The sequence below is a fragment of the Canis aureus genome, chromosome 34 (genome assembly GCF_053574225.1).
Source record: "Canis aureus isolate CA01 chromosome 34, VMU_Caureus_v.1.0, whole genome shotgun sequence".
Taxonomy (NCBI): domain Eukaryota; kingdom Metazoa; phylum Chordata; class Mammalia; order Carnivora; family Canidae; genus Canis; species Canis aureus.
The window spans coordinates 17687960-17704169 of record NC_135644.1 but is presented as its reverse complement, the minus strand read 5'-3'; the positions used below and the strand labels follow the sequence as shown (position 1 = coordinate 17704169).

Sequence of the window (16210 nt, the reverse complement as noted above, 5' to 3'; positions counted from 1 at the left end):
TCTGTAGCTAATAAGCCTTCAAGGTGAGCAAACCAATAGGATTAGAACCTACCATATTCAGGAAGTTGTCATAACTGCTGCTGGCTCCAGAATTGTGCCACACTTGCTAAGAACAATCTACATCTTGCATTAAAACCTCATGGAGGGGCACCTGGGTGGCTCAGCATCAGTGTCTGACTCTTGATTTCCACTCAGGTCATGATCTCAAAGTTGTGGAATCGAGCTCTGAGTGGGATCTGCGCTCAGCGTGGAGTCTGCTTGAGATTCTCTCTCTCCCTCTGCCTCCCCTACCCATTTTCTCTCTCAAAATTAATAAATAAAATCTTTTTAAAAAAAGACATTGTAGCATGGTCTTTGAACAGCGGAACCTTAGCAAAAACTCCCACAAAGAAAGCAAATACCACTATCATTGTTTTTGGCAATGATAGAGGGAAAAAAATGCAGCAGAACCACAGCCTATGCCTCACAGTGGCAAGTGCATCTGATTAGTTGATTCTATAGCACATCCAGAACCTAGATGCAAGGGAGTCTGGGAAGTACAGTTAGTTTTTTAGTCTCCACAGTACAGGAAAATGGGATAGATGTTAAGCATCAATCCACTGTATCTACTACAGAGGGTTCATTAAATTCTTCACTGAATTCAGAAATTACCAGCATTAGAGTTATTAAATCATTTAATTTCCTGAACCTCAGTTATTTCATCTGTATAAAACTAAGATCGGAGGTAATTTTCAAGGTACACTCCAGATTTTAAAATTATGAATTTTGGGGGATCTCTGGGTGGCTCAGCGGTTTAGCGCCTGCCTTTGGCCCAGGGCGCGATCCTGGAGTCCCGGGATCGAGTCCCACGTCAGGCTCCCGGCATGGAGCCTGCTTCTCCCTCTCCCTCTGCCTGTGTCTCTGCCTCTCTCTCTCTCTCTATCTCTGTGTGTCTCATGAGTAAATAAATAAAATCTTTTAAAAAAAATTCCGGGGCACTGAGGTGGGCAATTGATGGGATGAGCACTGGGTGTTATTCTGTATGTTGACAAACTGAACACCAATAAAAAATAAATTTATTTTAAAAAATTCTGAATTTTTAAACCACATGTTAATCTGTACCAAAAAATACAGTTCTACATGTATATATTCACATAGTTTCCTAGACTTTTTTGACAAAATAGAGTTCTACAGCATTGCTATGCTAACATCATGTAAACTTTCAATTGACTAAAGTTTAAAGGGGTGCCTAGGTTAGATTTACTCTTTGGAGAAGAACTTGCATAAGGATGTGTGTGTGTTTGTGTGTGCACGCTTGTGCATACATGTATGAATGTACTGTTCACGTAAACTCAAGTCAACTAAATTTTCTCATGACTAAAATTTGTTGTGACAAGGTAAAAGCAAACTGGCAAAAATTCAATAAAATAGTTGATATTGACAACAAATTGGACTCTGCTTGATATTTTTGTCTGGTTTTGAATTCTTATATTTGCTTTCTATTTTCTTTTTTTCTAAAATGAATCAAGCCCATGAAACTTTGCATGAGTAAGGTTTTCCAGATCTTAAAAAAGAAATAATAAGTTGTAGGTATGATTTATCATGTTGAATAACTATCATAAAATTAAAATTTTTATTAACCTTATAATTAATTACATATGAATTGGCTGATTGCTTATAATTTTATTGCTAATTTATTTTTACATTAGATGGAGATCTTACATAATATTCTTATCCTTAACATTCAGTATATTATAGATTTGCGAAAGGATCACAAATTATTTCACACCCTGTATCCAAATCCCTTCATGGTGTGACTTTTCAGCTCCTTCCATTAACAGGTTGGAGTCTTTCTTCCTACCTCTGGAATCTGGGCTGGTTTTGTGACTTGCTTTGGCCAATGGACTGCTATGGAAGCAATGTGTGACAGTTTCATCAGAACTTTAAGAGTCTTTGGACATTTCCACTACCTCTGTTAGAAACTTACCAAGTAACTATGTGCAGAAGCCCAGGCTAGTCTGCCGGGGGGGAGAGGGGGTAAGAAACAATATGGAAGAGTGCCAAGACACCTTGGCCAACCACCAGCTACCCCCAACCAACCTGGCAGCTGGTCCCAGTCAATGGGCTAGCCAAGCTGAGACAAGAAGAGCCACCTAGCTGAGCTCAGGCTACATTGCTGACCCGCAGAACCACTTATTAAATAAATGGTTATTGTTTAAAAGACTTTTGGGGAAATTTGTTATGCAGCCAAAGCTAACTATTATTCTCAGTTAACCTTATTTAAATTTCCCGACTTGGAATTTCCTTTCAAGAATAGCACTTACTTTTTTCTTTCTTTTCAAATTTAACATATGTTATTTGTAGAAAATTTGAAAAATACTGAAACGCAGGAAATGGAATAAAAATAATATCTGGTATACTACTGCAAGATAGCACCTGAAAAATTTTAGTGTATGTTTCTGGTCCACCTTCTAAATATAGACATAAAAGTTTATATAATTTCACTTATTCTTTTTATTTATTTTTAAAATTTTTATTTATTTATTCATGAGAGGCAGAGACACAGGCAGAGGGAAAAGCAGGCCCCATGCAGGAGCCTGATGTGGGACTCAATCCCAGGACTCCAGGATCACGCCCTGGGCAGAAGGCAGATGCTCAATCACTGAGCCACCCAGGCGTCCCTAATAAAACCTTTATCTTAAAACATTTATGAAAACTTTCCCCATGCAATTGATATTTTATAATTTTAAATGTTTGTTTAATATTCCATCTTACAAATAACAATTAACTTTAACTAGAACTAATATTTTAAATTGACAATATTTTAATTAGATTTATAAATAATAATATAACCATTATTTACACATTAACATTCCTTTCAATTGTGTATAAAAGTGTCCATTTCACTGAATCCCAGTCAATACTGCATATTTACATTGAAAATAAACATAAACTTTTGCTGCTTTGGTAGGTAAAAATATATTTACTATTTAAATTAAATGTAAATTTAATATTTATTTTTAATTTATAATTAATATGTGAACTGTGCATGCATATAATTAGAGTTCAATATTTATTTAAGATTATTTTTAAAGTAAAATTTATATACATGAAATATCTAAATGTTTAGTGTACCATTCTATGCTTTGACCCGTGTAACCCAAAACCCCTATCAAGATATAGGACAGGACTTGGGAGATCTGGGTGGCTCATCAGTTAAGCGTCCGACTTGACTTTGGCTCAGGTCCCGATCTCAGGGTGTGAGATTGAGCTCCCTGTCAGGCTCTGTGCTCAGTGGGAGGGTGGGGGAAGTCTGCTTAAGATTCTCTATGTCTCCCTCTGCCCCTCCCTCCACCCTTCCCACCCATGCATACGTGCACACACCCTCTCTCTCTCAAATAAATAAATAAATCTTTTTTTAAAAAAATAAGATATAAAAAAATAAGATTAAAAAATAAGATATAAAAAAATAAGATATAAAAAAAATAAGATATAGGATGTTACCATCAATACGAGAAAGCTCCTTCATTTGTTTCTTAGTAAATACTCTTACCCTTCTAAGGAAACCACTATTCTTATTTTTCCACCGTTGATTTCTTGCCTGTTCTATAACTTTATACAAGCAGAATGATATCATATGTTGTCTTTTGTTCAAAACATATTTAATTCAGCATAATGCTTTTAATATATATCTATACTGTTATATCTCTGAGTAATATCTTAGTCCATTCAGGCTGCTATGACAACAGAAATTTATTTTTCATTGTTCTGGACACTGGGAAGTCCAAGATTAAGGCATTGGCATATTTGGGGCCTGGTGAAAGTTTGCTTCCTAATTCCTGTACTCTTGTCTTATTGTGTCCTCATGTGGTAAAAGGGGAGAGGAAGCTCTCTGAAGTCTTATTCATAAAGGCACTAATCCCATTCATGAAGGCTCTCCCTTCATGATCTAATTGCCTCCCAAAGGCCCTACTTCCAAATACCAACACCTTGGGAGACAGGTTTTAACATACAATTTTGAGAGGACACACACATTCAGTCTATAACATGTAGTTTCTACCATTTTCTTACCGACTAATATTCCATCATATGCCTATACCACAGTAGCTTTAGCCATTCTTGTTGAACATCTGAGCTGTTTCTGGTTTTTGGCTCTTGAGAATAATGCTGTATGAACATTCTTCTACAATTGAATTTTTTTATGGACATAGCCTTCATTTCTCTTAGGTAAATACCAGGTATGAAATTATCAGACTAGTTTTATAAGAAATTGCCAGAACTTTTTCCAAAGCATCCAACCAACAAGTATAACAATTATGGTTACTCCATATCTTTGCCATTCGGTGTGTCAGTCTTTTTAAATTTAGTCATTGTGGTGATATATTACCAGTCCACCTCTTAACTATTTGATTTTGGGAATAATTAATATAGCTATCGAATTCAAAAGATACTAAAGATTACATGAGAAAAGGTAAATCTCTGTTCTAGTCTTTACCTTACCTATGCAGTTTCTTGTATATTCTTGCAGAGATAGTCTTTGCATATCATTGTGCATTTGAACATGACTTCTTGTTAAAGATATTTTCACACAAAATGGCATTTTGGTTTTTTTAAAGTTAACAATATTTCCTCTCAGTAAATATAATATTTAACTAGTTCTCTTTTTTTCTGTACATTTACATTGTTCTTAGTCTTTTGTTATTATAAAAAATGCTACATGATTTTCTGTGTGTTTGTATGTATGAAATTTTACAAGTGCAAGGATATATCTTTTTTAAAGATTTTATTTTTAAGTCATTTCTACACCCAACATGGGGCTCAAATTCACAACCCTGAGATCAAGATTCATGCGCTCTTCTGACAAAGCCAGTGAGGCACGCCTGTACAAATATATTTTTAAAGTAAATTCTTACAGGTGAAATTGGTGATGGTGATGGTTAGTTTTATGTATCACCTGGATGAGCTATAACACTAATCTAGGTGTTGCTGTGCAGATACTTTGTAAACGAGTTAACTTTAAGTAATTTTAAGAAACTATTACCTTCAATAATATGATGGGCCTCAAAGGGAAATACTGAGGTTTTCTGAAAAAGGAAGAATTCTAGCTCAAGACTGCAGGTTTAACTCCTGCTGAGTTTCTAGCCTGCTAGCATGCCCTACATATTTTGATTTGCTAGTCCCCACAATCATTGCACTAATTCCTCAAAATAAATCTCTTTATATATGTTTTCCTGGCTGTTTCTCTGGAGAACACTGATACAGTGAGTCAAGGAGGGTATTTGTAAGTTTTGTGGATATTGTCAAGTAGTCCTCTAAAGGGTTTACAACAATTTATATACCCACATACAACATTTAGGAATGCCTCTTGACCTTACCTCTTCATCAACATAGTGTGATTTCAAACTTTCTATCTGGTAGGTTTAAGAAAATATCTCATTTTAATTTGTATTTGTATTTCTCTCCCTTAAATATGTTAATGTTTCAATCCTTCCAGAATATGCTATTTGTTTGACAAGAAGTATGAACACAATTTTCCCATATAATCAATAATCCTGGTGCCATGAATTCAATAAACTATACCTTCTCTCACTATAAATTGCCACTGTTGTCATGTATTAAAAACATATTTATAAATATTTGGGATACCTATTCATATACATATCTCTGAGTCAAAAGCATATGAATAGTGTCAAGGGTATGAACTTTATGTATTGTCTAAGTCCTTCATTCTTTACTAGCTTAAAATGTTCTTTTTATCACACATTAAATTGTTTATTATGTATATGTCTGACTTTCTATTTTTTTTTAATATTTTATTTATTTATTCACGAGACACACAGAGAGAGAGGCAGAGACATAGGCAAAGGGAGAAGCAGGCTTCCTGCAGGGAGCCCAATGCACCCTGAGATCAAGACCTGAGCCAAAGGCAGATGCTCAACCACTGAGCCACCCAGGTGCCCCTGATTTTCTATTTTTCATTTGGCTCTGCTGTTTTGCCTTCCTAGTCTGGCATGGCTACTGTAATATTTTATTTTCTCTTCTTTGTGCATAAAAGGAAAACCAAGGTTCTATTTTTTTTCCAGAATTTTCATAGCTATCTTTGCTCAGAGATTAGGATAATTCTGTTTTATTTTTCCTAAAAATTGCTTTGAGATTTTACCTTAATATCATTAATTAACTAAATTAGATTGTGGAAACATCTGGCATATTTATAATGCTAGGTTTTTACATAATTCTTTCAAGCAAGTTATTTCTCTAAAAAAGCAATCATATTTATAAATAATGATAAATTTGTACCACCCCTTCCTGTATTTATCTGTTTATTTTTATTTTGGGATTAATTTTATTGGATAAATCTGAAAAAAAAATAGTAAATAATAGTAAGAACCGATTGCACTGAAAGTGTCTAATTTTTCCACATCAAGTGGTTTAGCGCCGCCTGCAGCTCAGGGCGTGATCCTGGAGACCTGGGATCGAGTCCCATGTCAGGCTCTCTGTATGATGCCTGCTTCTCCTTCTGCCTGTGTCTCTGCCTCTCTCTCTCTGTCTCTATGAATAAATTAATTAAATTTAAAAAAAATAAATTAATTAAAAAAAGCATAACACCAGTAAATAGATATATCTATTGATAGATAGATACATATACAGAAATACTACTATATATATATATTCTAAATACTTCTATATATAATACTATATATACTATATATATGTGGGAGAATTTCTTATTTTTATAAATATATAAATATTCTATTTTTATTTTACTAAATTTACTAAATAAATAAATAAATCTGTTTCCAGTTCCACCTAATATTTTATGCAAGGATAGTGATAAGATCAGGGAAGAAGTTGGATTAAAAAACAATTGGTTTAGTCACATTATTCAAGTCCATCTACTAACATGATGCTTCTTTTAGTGCCTAAAAGTCTCCGGGGGTGCTTAGTAAAACATCGATTCCTGTGTCCCAACCCCTCTCCAGAAATTCTGATTCATTAGGTCTGGAGTGAGGCCCAAGATTTGCATTTTTGCCAAACTTTCAGATTGCTGCTGCCCCTATTGGTCTATGGACCACAGTTCAAATACACTACATTAATTAAAAGTCAAGTAACTACCCAAAATAATCTACAGATTGAATGCAGTCCCTTTCAAAATACCAACAGCATTTTCCACAGAACTAGGACAAGCAACCTTAAAATTTGAATGGTATCACAAAAGATCCTGACTAGCCAAGCAATCTTGAAAAAGAAAAGCAAAGTTAGAGGCATCAGAAATCCAGACTTCAAGTTACATTGTAAAGTTGTAGTAATCAAAACAGTATGGCACGGAACAAAAATAGGCATGTTGATTAATGGAACAGAACAGAAAACCCAGAAACAAGCCCACAAGTATATGGTCGATTAATCTTTGACAAAACAGGAAAGAATATCGGATGGGAAAAAGATGGTCTCTTCAACAAATGATGTTGGGAAAACTGATCAGCTACATGCAAAAGAATGAAACTAGACCCCTTCATTACACCATACACAAACTCAGACTAAAGACTTAAATGTGAGATCTGAAACCATAACAATCCTTAAAGAGAGTACAGGTAGTAAAGTCTCTGATATGGGCTGTAGCAACTTCTTTCTGGATATGTCTCCTGAGGTAAGGGAAATAAAAGCAAAATAAACTAACTATTGGAACTACATCAAAATAAAAAGCTTCTGCACAGTGAAGGCAACAACAAAACTAAAAGGCAAGCTACTGAATGGGAGAAGATACTTGCAAATGACATATCCAATAAAGGGTTAGTGTCCAAAATACATAAAGAACTTATACATCTCAACATCCAAAATCAAATAACCCAATTAAAAAATGGACAGTAGACATAAACAGACATTTCTCTAAAGAAGACATCCAAATGGCTACTAGACATAAGAAAAGATTCTCATCATCATTTATCATCAGGGAAATGCAAACCAAAACAACAATGGGATATCACTGCACACCTGTCAGAATGGCTAAAATCAAAAACAAAAAAGACAACAGGTGTTGGCGAGGATGTGAAGCAAAAGGAACCCTCTTGCACTGCTGGCGGGAATGCCAACTGGTGCAGCCACTGTGGGAAGCAATATGAAAACTCCTCAAAAAGTTAAAAGAGAACTACTTCATGATCCAGCAATCACAACACTTGGTATCTACCCAAAGAATACAAAAACACAAATTCATAGGGATCATATACCCCTGTGTGTAGAACAGCATTATTTACAACAGCCAAGATATGGAAGCAATTCAAGAGTGTACTGACAGATGAATAGGTAGAGAAGATATATATACACAATGGAGTATTAGCCAAAAAAGGGAGTGAAGTCTTGCCATTTGCCATGACATGAATGGAGCTAGAGAATATAATCCTAAGCGAAATAAGTTAGTCAGAGAAAAACAACTACCATATGATTTCACTCATATGTGGAATTTAAGAAACAAAACAAGCAAGCAAAAGGGGAAAGAGAGAAAGAGAGAGAGAGAGAAACCGAGAAACAGACTCTTAGCTACAAAGAACAAACTGTTGCTTACCAGGAGGAGGTGGGAGTGTGTTAACTAGGTCATGGGATTTAGGAGGGCACTTGTAATGAGCACCGGGTGATGTTTGGAAGTGTTGAATCACTATACTGTACACCTGAAACTGATATAACATTGTACGTGAGCTAACTGGAATTAAAATTAAATAAAAATAAGTCAGGTAACTAGTCCAGGATGTTCTTGATCAAGCTGACCCAGAATGTTCCTTCATCTGGAATGTTCTTCATCTCACCTCACCAGCTTCCACATTTCACTATTTTTCATTTTAAAATGTAACATGGGAGAAAGTCCCTTAATCTACTGTACTAAAGGGGGAGATGGGATGACTGGGTGACAGGCACTGAGGGGGGCACTTGATGGGATGAGCGCTGGGTGTTATACTATATGTTGGCAAATCAAGCTCCGATTTAAAAATATACCAAAAAAAAAAAAAATCTGTAGTAGAATGTTCTTGGTAGTTGCAAAGGCAGTATTCATCAGTAACCCTAGGTGCCCCTCAATAGGCCTTCTCCTCTTCCACAATAATAAAATATCTGGCTGAGTCCATGGCAGTCAGGAGCAAAGAAGACATTTCTAAGACTCCCTTTCTTCTAAATTTAGTCATGTAGGCAATGAGACAGAAGGAAATACAGTATGGCAGCTTCCGGTAACCTTCCTTAAGAGACAACTCCTAAACATTCTTTGTCTTTCATCCTTTCCTTCATTTGGTGGCTTAGAACAAGTTACTACCACCTAGAATCATAAAGTTAAGGCCACACCCAGAGGAATAAGTAGAAGGAGCTCAGGCCTTTGTCACAAAAGCATGTCTTGCCCGGGACCACCTATCCAGACTCTGTAAGAAAGAAGTACTCATTTCAGTCTTGTATAAGTGACTGTTAGTTTGGGTTTTCAGTTGGATCTAACCTTAATTGTTGGGGCAGTTAGAATGGTGTCTAAATAGTTCACTCTCAGCTGTACGCTTTGCTCCAATTTCATGGAGTGCCAGCTGTGGTTGCAGGATAATAAACAAGTAGTTGCTTCTTCCTTGTCCTGCCAGTGTCTTTGTACATCTAATTGACCAAGACGTGTTCTCATAAATCCACTGATTTACTACATTCTGTTTCTATTGCCATGTAATACATAATACATCTGAGCATACACAATTACATAATTATATGCTTATAAACCCTGTAAGCAAATACATTTATATACTCATCATTAGCCTAAAACATTTTTCTTCTGACCATTTTCCAATCTAAATTTCTTCTCTTCCCATCAAAGGTCTGCTTCTGTTTCTCTCCTCTCCCCTTGGATCAATATTCCCCCACCATAAAACTAACGAGCGATAGTTTCTACATTTGTAGGGACATTCCTCTATATTTTAAGTTCAATATCATCATGTCCTCCCTAAATTTTTTCACCATTTGTGATTGTCAAACTGCACACTGACCAACAATGAATATTCAAAGGAAATGTATACTCAGTAGGGTGTAAATCTTTAATGTGTGAGTATGTGCGTATAAATTTTTTAAAATATAGACTAAGTTTTATCTGATGAGAATTTTATCTGGTAAGAAGCTTTGTGAAGAAAATAATCTGTAGACATAAGTACTGAATTTCTAGGTTGAAATTATTCTTTTTACATTTATTTATGTTCTGGTGGCCACAAAAATATAATAAGCAAGGAAATTAGCGGGAAGGAGCAACAAGCTTACGTCTATATGTGCTCTGTTCCCATTAGCATTATTATCAGGGACTGATGATAATGTTTCATGTTTGATGACAGGAACAATTGGATTTTTGTGATATTCAGCTGTTTATCTTTAAAGTTTTAGTTAGGGCAGCCCTGGTGGCGCAGCAGTTTAGCGCCGCCTGCAGCCCAGGGCGTAATCCTAGAGACCCGGGATCAAGTCCCACGTCGGGCTTCCTGCACGGAGCTTGCTTCTCCCTCTGCCTGTGTCTTTGCCTCTCTCTCTGTGTGTGTGTCTCTAAGAATAAATAAATAAATCTTTAATAAAAAATAAATAAACATCTTAAAAAAATAAAGTTTTAGTTAATGTCTCCAAAGAATGCACTGTTTATCCATGAGGCTTGTGTAACACAGAAAGCTTGTTAACCTTCTTCATTAAACAAAATATGCTTGTTATCTAAGTAATGAAATGCATCAATCATATGCTGGAGCCAACTCATACTTGCTGTGGGAGTCGATTGTGTACACCTTGCAACTTTGCCTTCAGTGTCTTCACATGGTTAGCTTGTTGGTAAGCTAACAATGGTTGAAATCAGCCATGGTCGGGAGTATTTACACCACAGAAATGGGCAAATACTACAAATGAGAGCCTTAAGTGGCATCTGGCAGAACTGACTCAAAGAAATTTCTGTGTATCTTTGTAATTATACTGGCTTTTTCAATTTCTCTATTTCCTTGGTTATTTGTTGTCTAATTGATCTATAAAAACAGCTGGAGGTATTTAAAATATCCTCACTAGGGTTTTAATTGTATTTGCCAATCATTTATATATTGTTAAAGTATGTCATTTGGCATACAGACATTATTAAATACTGTATTTTTGTTGTGGATTTTACTTGTAATCAATATAAAATGATTCTTTGCTCCATTTAATTTTTTTTTTTAATTTTTAAAAGTAAACTCTACCCCTAACATGGGGCTGGCATCCACGACCTCTAGATCAAGAGTTACATGCTCTACTGACTGAGCTAGCCAGGTGCCCCATTCATTTAATTATCTTATCATTAATTATCTTGAGTTCTCTTTTCACATGAATTATGCCACTTTTTCTTTCTTTGTTTTATCTCTTGCCCATAACTTTATTTTTTATTTCTTTTTGTTATTTTAATTGGGCCTCTCATTATTAGCTTATACTTGGAGATGGTTTTCTGATCCTATCCAAGGATATTTTTCATTTTATAATAGAATTCAAGCTATTTGCATATACTGTGAAAATGGATATATTTGGTTTTCCTTAACTTTTAATTTACGTTATACTTCCTGTTATTTTTTTCAAAATCATTTGCTATTTTGGGTTAGTATTCTTGCTTTTCTTTTTTCCTCCTTTGGTGATATGAAATGTTCATTTTCTTAATGGTTATGTTGATAGACAAAATAATACCCCCGCCCTCCCAAAAATATCAGACCCTAATCCCCTGGAAGCTGTAAATGTTACCCTGTAAGGAAAAGGGATATTTGCAGGTGTAATGTTAAGGATTTTGGGATGGAGAGATTATCCTGTATTATATGAGTTAGCTCTAAATACAATCAGAAGAGTCTTTACAAGAGAAAGAGAAAGATTTCACAGAAGGAGACAGAGAGAGAGAGAGAGAGAGTGAGAGCACACAAAGACAATAATGTAGCCACTGAGGCAGAAATTGGGATGATGCAGCCACAACTCAAGGCATGCTGGCTTTTACCAGAGGCTTTGAACAGAAACAGATTCTCCCCTAGAGCCTCTGGAGGGTGTGCAGCCCTGCCAATACCATGATTTCTGCCTAGTGAAAATGGCCCCCAGAACTGTGAGTGACTAAACTCACAGTTGTTTTAAACCATCACAGTTGTGATAATTCGTTACAACAGTCTAGGAAACTTGTAGAGTTACCTTTAAATTTTAGGAAAATAGGGGTGCCTGGGTGGCTTAGTTGATTGGGCATCTGCCTTCGGCTCAGGTCATGATCACAGGGTTCTGGGATTGAGTCCCTGCATCTGGCTCCCTGATGAACAGGGAGCTTGCTTCTTCTTCTCTCTCTGCCATTCCTCCTGCTTGTGCTCTCTGGCTCTTCCATCTCTATGTCAAATAAATAAATAAATAAATAAATAAATAAATAAATAAATAAATAAATAAAATCCTTAATTTTTTTTTTTTTTTTTAGGAAAATAGGGGCACTTGGGTGGTACAGTCATTTAAGCATCTGTTTTCGCTCAGGTCCTGAGATCAAGCCCTGCATCAGGCTCCTTGCTCAGTGTCGGGTCTGCTTGAGATTCTCTCTTCCTCTGCCCCTCCTGCTTATGCTCTCTCTCTCCAAAATAAATAAATCTTTATCTTAATTAGTTAATTAATTAATTTTAGGAAAATAAATTTGAACATATATTTTACTACCAATATCAACATATATCCATAAAGTTTGATGTTAGATATTCTTTCCTCCCATTTCCATTGCCTCTTTTTGGTGGGATTACTCAGGCCTTTAAGTTCCAAGTTTTATTTTTTATGTGGTTTTTTTGTTTTCAATTTTTTAAAAGTAAGCTCTATGCCTAACGTGGGGCTTGAATTCACAACCCTGAGATCAAGAATCTCATGTTCCACCAATTGAGCCAGCCAGGCACTTCATGTGTATTATTATTAAATAATTATGTTCAAAATGTATATTAATTTTTATAACCATACTTTCTTGTCAATTATTTGGATCACAACTGCAGGTTTTATTAATTGCTACTAATTATTTGAACTGTACTTGCCATATTTTATTTTCTTCATACTTTTGGCCAATCTTTGATTGCCTGGAATAGTTTTAAGAAGTATACGTAATAAATTAGAAAAATATTTCCAGCTAATACTACAAAGTGTGCTTATCTCCCCAATATTTAAAAGTCTCTAACAGTTAAGAAGCAAAACAGAACCCAAGTAACAAATGGGCATAGGATAAGCATGACAGTTCACAGAAAAGGAAATACATATGAAAAGATGCTTTTCTTTTTTTATACTAAGAAAAATGCAAATTAAAACTAAACTGAGGGGGATCCCTGGGTGGCTCAGAGGTTTGGCATCTGCCTTTGGCCCAGGGCACGATCCTGGAGTCCTGGGATGGAGTCCCATGTTGGGCTCCCGGCATGGAGCCTGCTTCTCCCTCTGCCTGTGTCTCTGTCTCTCTCTCTCTCTCTCTCTTTCTCTGTGTCTCTCATGAATAAATAAATAAAATCTTAAAATAAAATAAAATTAAACTGAGATGTAGTTTATTACCTGTCAGATTTGCAAAATTGCAAATATTTTACAATTCTTGGTTGAAAATCATTTCCCTTTGAAATATCAAGACTACCTTGATAGTCTTCTTCCATTTAATATTGTACAAGTATCTGATATAAGTCTTACTTTCGTTCTTTGATAAGCTTCCTCTAACCTGACTTGGTGTACTTTTAGGGCTTTTTCTCTTTAATTTTTTAAGTAATCTCTATGGCCAATGTGGAACTGAACTCACAACCCGAGATCAAGAGTTGCACAATCCACCGACTGAGCCAGCCAGACACCCCTCCCTTTAATTTTTACATTTAAGTTTCTTTATGATTCATCTAAGCACCTGTGGCCTTTAATTAATTTGTGAATGATACTTGCTGAGTTCTATTTCTAGACTTACATGCTTTTCCCTGCCAGGTTACAAACATTTTCCCTTATTTTTCTTTGTTGTTTTTCTTCTATCTGCTCTTTTCTTTCTAGAATTCCTATTAAGCAGATATTAAATCTTTGAATTCTATATTTAACCTGTTCTTTCAAGACTTTGAATTTATCTTTTCCCTTTTAAATTCCAGGAACTTTTCTTGAACATGTTTCCTAATTCCCTGAATCATTACTCTAACACCTTCAGTTTGCTTTTTATCTCCTTTTATTGTTTATAATTCAGCAATTGTGATTTGCATTTCCAAGAGCACTTTCCTCTCTCAGTTCTTTTCTTTTTTTTTTTCTCAATTATCTTCTTTTTCATGATTACCTGTTACAGTTTTCTCAATGTACTGCCTCTATGAAACTTGTGGCAAGAATACAATTTTTCAAATATTCTCCTTTCCTCAGGAAAAGCTTAATGTGATGATTCAGATTGGGTCTAGCTTTTGAAAAATGTTACAGCATTTTCTATAGTTGATGATATTCTCCATTCGATCATTCTAACTGAAGGGGGGGTCTAATCATACTGCTAATAATAATGGTTACTGTTTGTTGTGCACTTATTACGAGGTAGGATTTGCACTAAATGATCTACACACACCATTTTGTTTAATTTTCACAACTCGGAGCTAAATATTATCATGTTCATAACCCATGACCATTGCAAGTTCTCTGCCTCTCCACATGAATAAAGCTGCTTCACACAGAACTCTGCTCACAGGCCAATCTAGCCGCTTGCAAGGAAAGAATTCTTAACTACAAAATAGTGAATTTCCTTCACTTGTGTAGGAGACTGAGTTTCCCAGCCACTGCCTCTGATTTGAAAGTTTTCTGTCATCCACAGCTGCATTCCAGTTTATTTTAGGTTCTCAGGTACTAGCTGAGCTGTTCCGCTTTGCTCTTCTAGCCAATCCCCATCACAGTAGGTAAGACTTCACACACCCTTTAGACCTTTAGGTAAAGACACATACTACATGTTTACCAAGCTTCCAGAAACTCTATAAACAATTCATAGCACTGGGGCATTGGAACCAATTCTGGTTCATCAATCTGTGTAGGTTCCTGTTCCAAAGTCTCAGATCCAACACAAGTAATACTCCGGTACTGAACACCCATTCAGCTTAGGCGTCCAGCATTTTGTGGGAACACAGAGTGATAGAGGGGAAAATATGGTGGGATGCTTGCATATCATGTCACCTGTAGCCATGTGAGGATATCTGTGGCCTGATCCCAATTTGTTGCCTCACTATTACCCTCTGCGTCAGTAAGCCATGATCTGATCCCTGCTCGTTTTCTGACACTGCCACGCTTGCCATCTGAAGGCTAAACCCAAGCCAGATTAATGAGTGAACCAGCTGCATAGGTATTTGGCTGCCAAGATTGTGGGGGGCCATACTGGTCAGCTCCTGCTGCACAACAATCTCAAAATTTAGTGGCTACAAATGACAATTATTTACTTTCACTTGTGTGTCTGCAGGCTGGTTGGGCATTGGCTTATCTATGCTAGGTTAGTTTAATGATTCCATTAATTTTGGCTGGGTTTGCTCTTAAGTCTGTGGGTCAACCAATAGGGCAGCTCTGCTCTACTCATTTCTCATTCTCTTTGGGCCAGTGGGGGAGAAGGCTGAAGGCCGAGATGCAAGAGGAAATGCAGAAATATGCACAGGCTTCTTTGGCCTATGCTCACCTTCAGATCTGCGCATATATCACTGGCCATAACAAATCACAGGGTGGATTTAAAGTCAAGGGCAGGAAAGACAGTCCACCTACAATGAGGCCGTGGCACAGGCATAGTAGCAGAGAGGAGTAAAGAACTGTGATCAATAATGGAATCTGGCTCAGGGGCCACGTCATCTGTAAATGCAATGATACGGAGAAAATGCATATATCAAGACCTCTTTTTAAGAAGAGTAGCGCATGTGTTTGTGAGGAACATTTTGTTCAGAAACTTTAGGGCGGGGATGCCAGGATGGCTCAGTGGTTGAGAATCTGCCTTCAGCTCAGGGTGTGATCCCGGGGTCCTGGGATCGAGTCCCACATCAGGCTCCCTGTAGGGAAGAAGGCTTCTCCCTCTGCCTGTGTCTCTGCCTCTCTCTCTGTGTCTCCCATGAATAAATAAATAAACATAAAAAAAGGTAAAAAATAAAATAAAGAGAAACAGTAGGGCAGGAAAAAAAACTTTCTCCTCTACCCATCTTGCATTCCCTGGCAGGGTCCCTGTAAGTTAGACTAACAAAAGACAGATTAACAAGAGTAAAAAACAGAAGTTTATTAACACGCACAACATGCATACACGTGGTAG

The 16210-nt window shown here is 36.4% G+C and overlaps 1 protein-coding gene across 1 annotated transcript in view; it reads right to left on the bottom strand.

Moving 5' to 3' along the window:
* The window catches only part of STK39 (serine/threonine kinase 39), a 316325-nt gene extending 304123 nt beyond the window's left edge, over positions 1 to 12202 (bottom strand). The window contains exon 1 of the mRNA XM_077883571.1: positions 12136 to 12202. Coding sequence (XP_077739697.1) covers positions 12136 to 12187 — 52 coding nt within the window. The 5' untranslated portion in view covers positions 12188 to 12202. The remainder of the gene's footprint in view (positions 1 to 12135) is intronic.
* Between the last annotated feature and the right edge of the window lie 4008 nt (positions 12203 to 16210).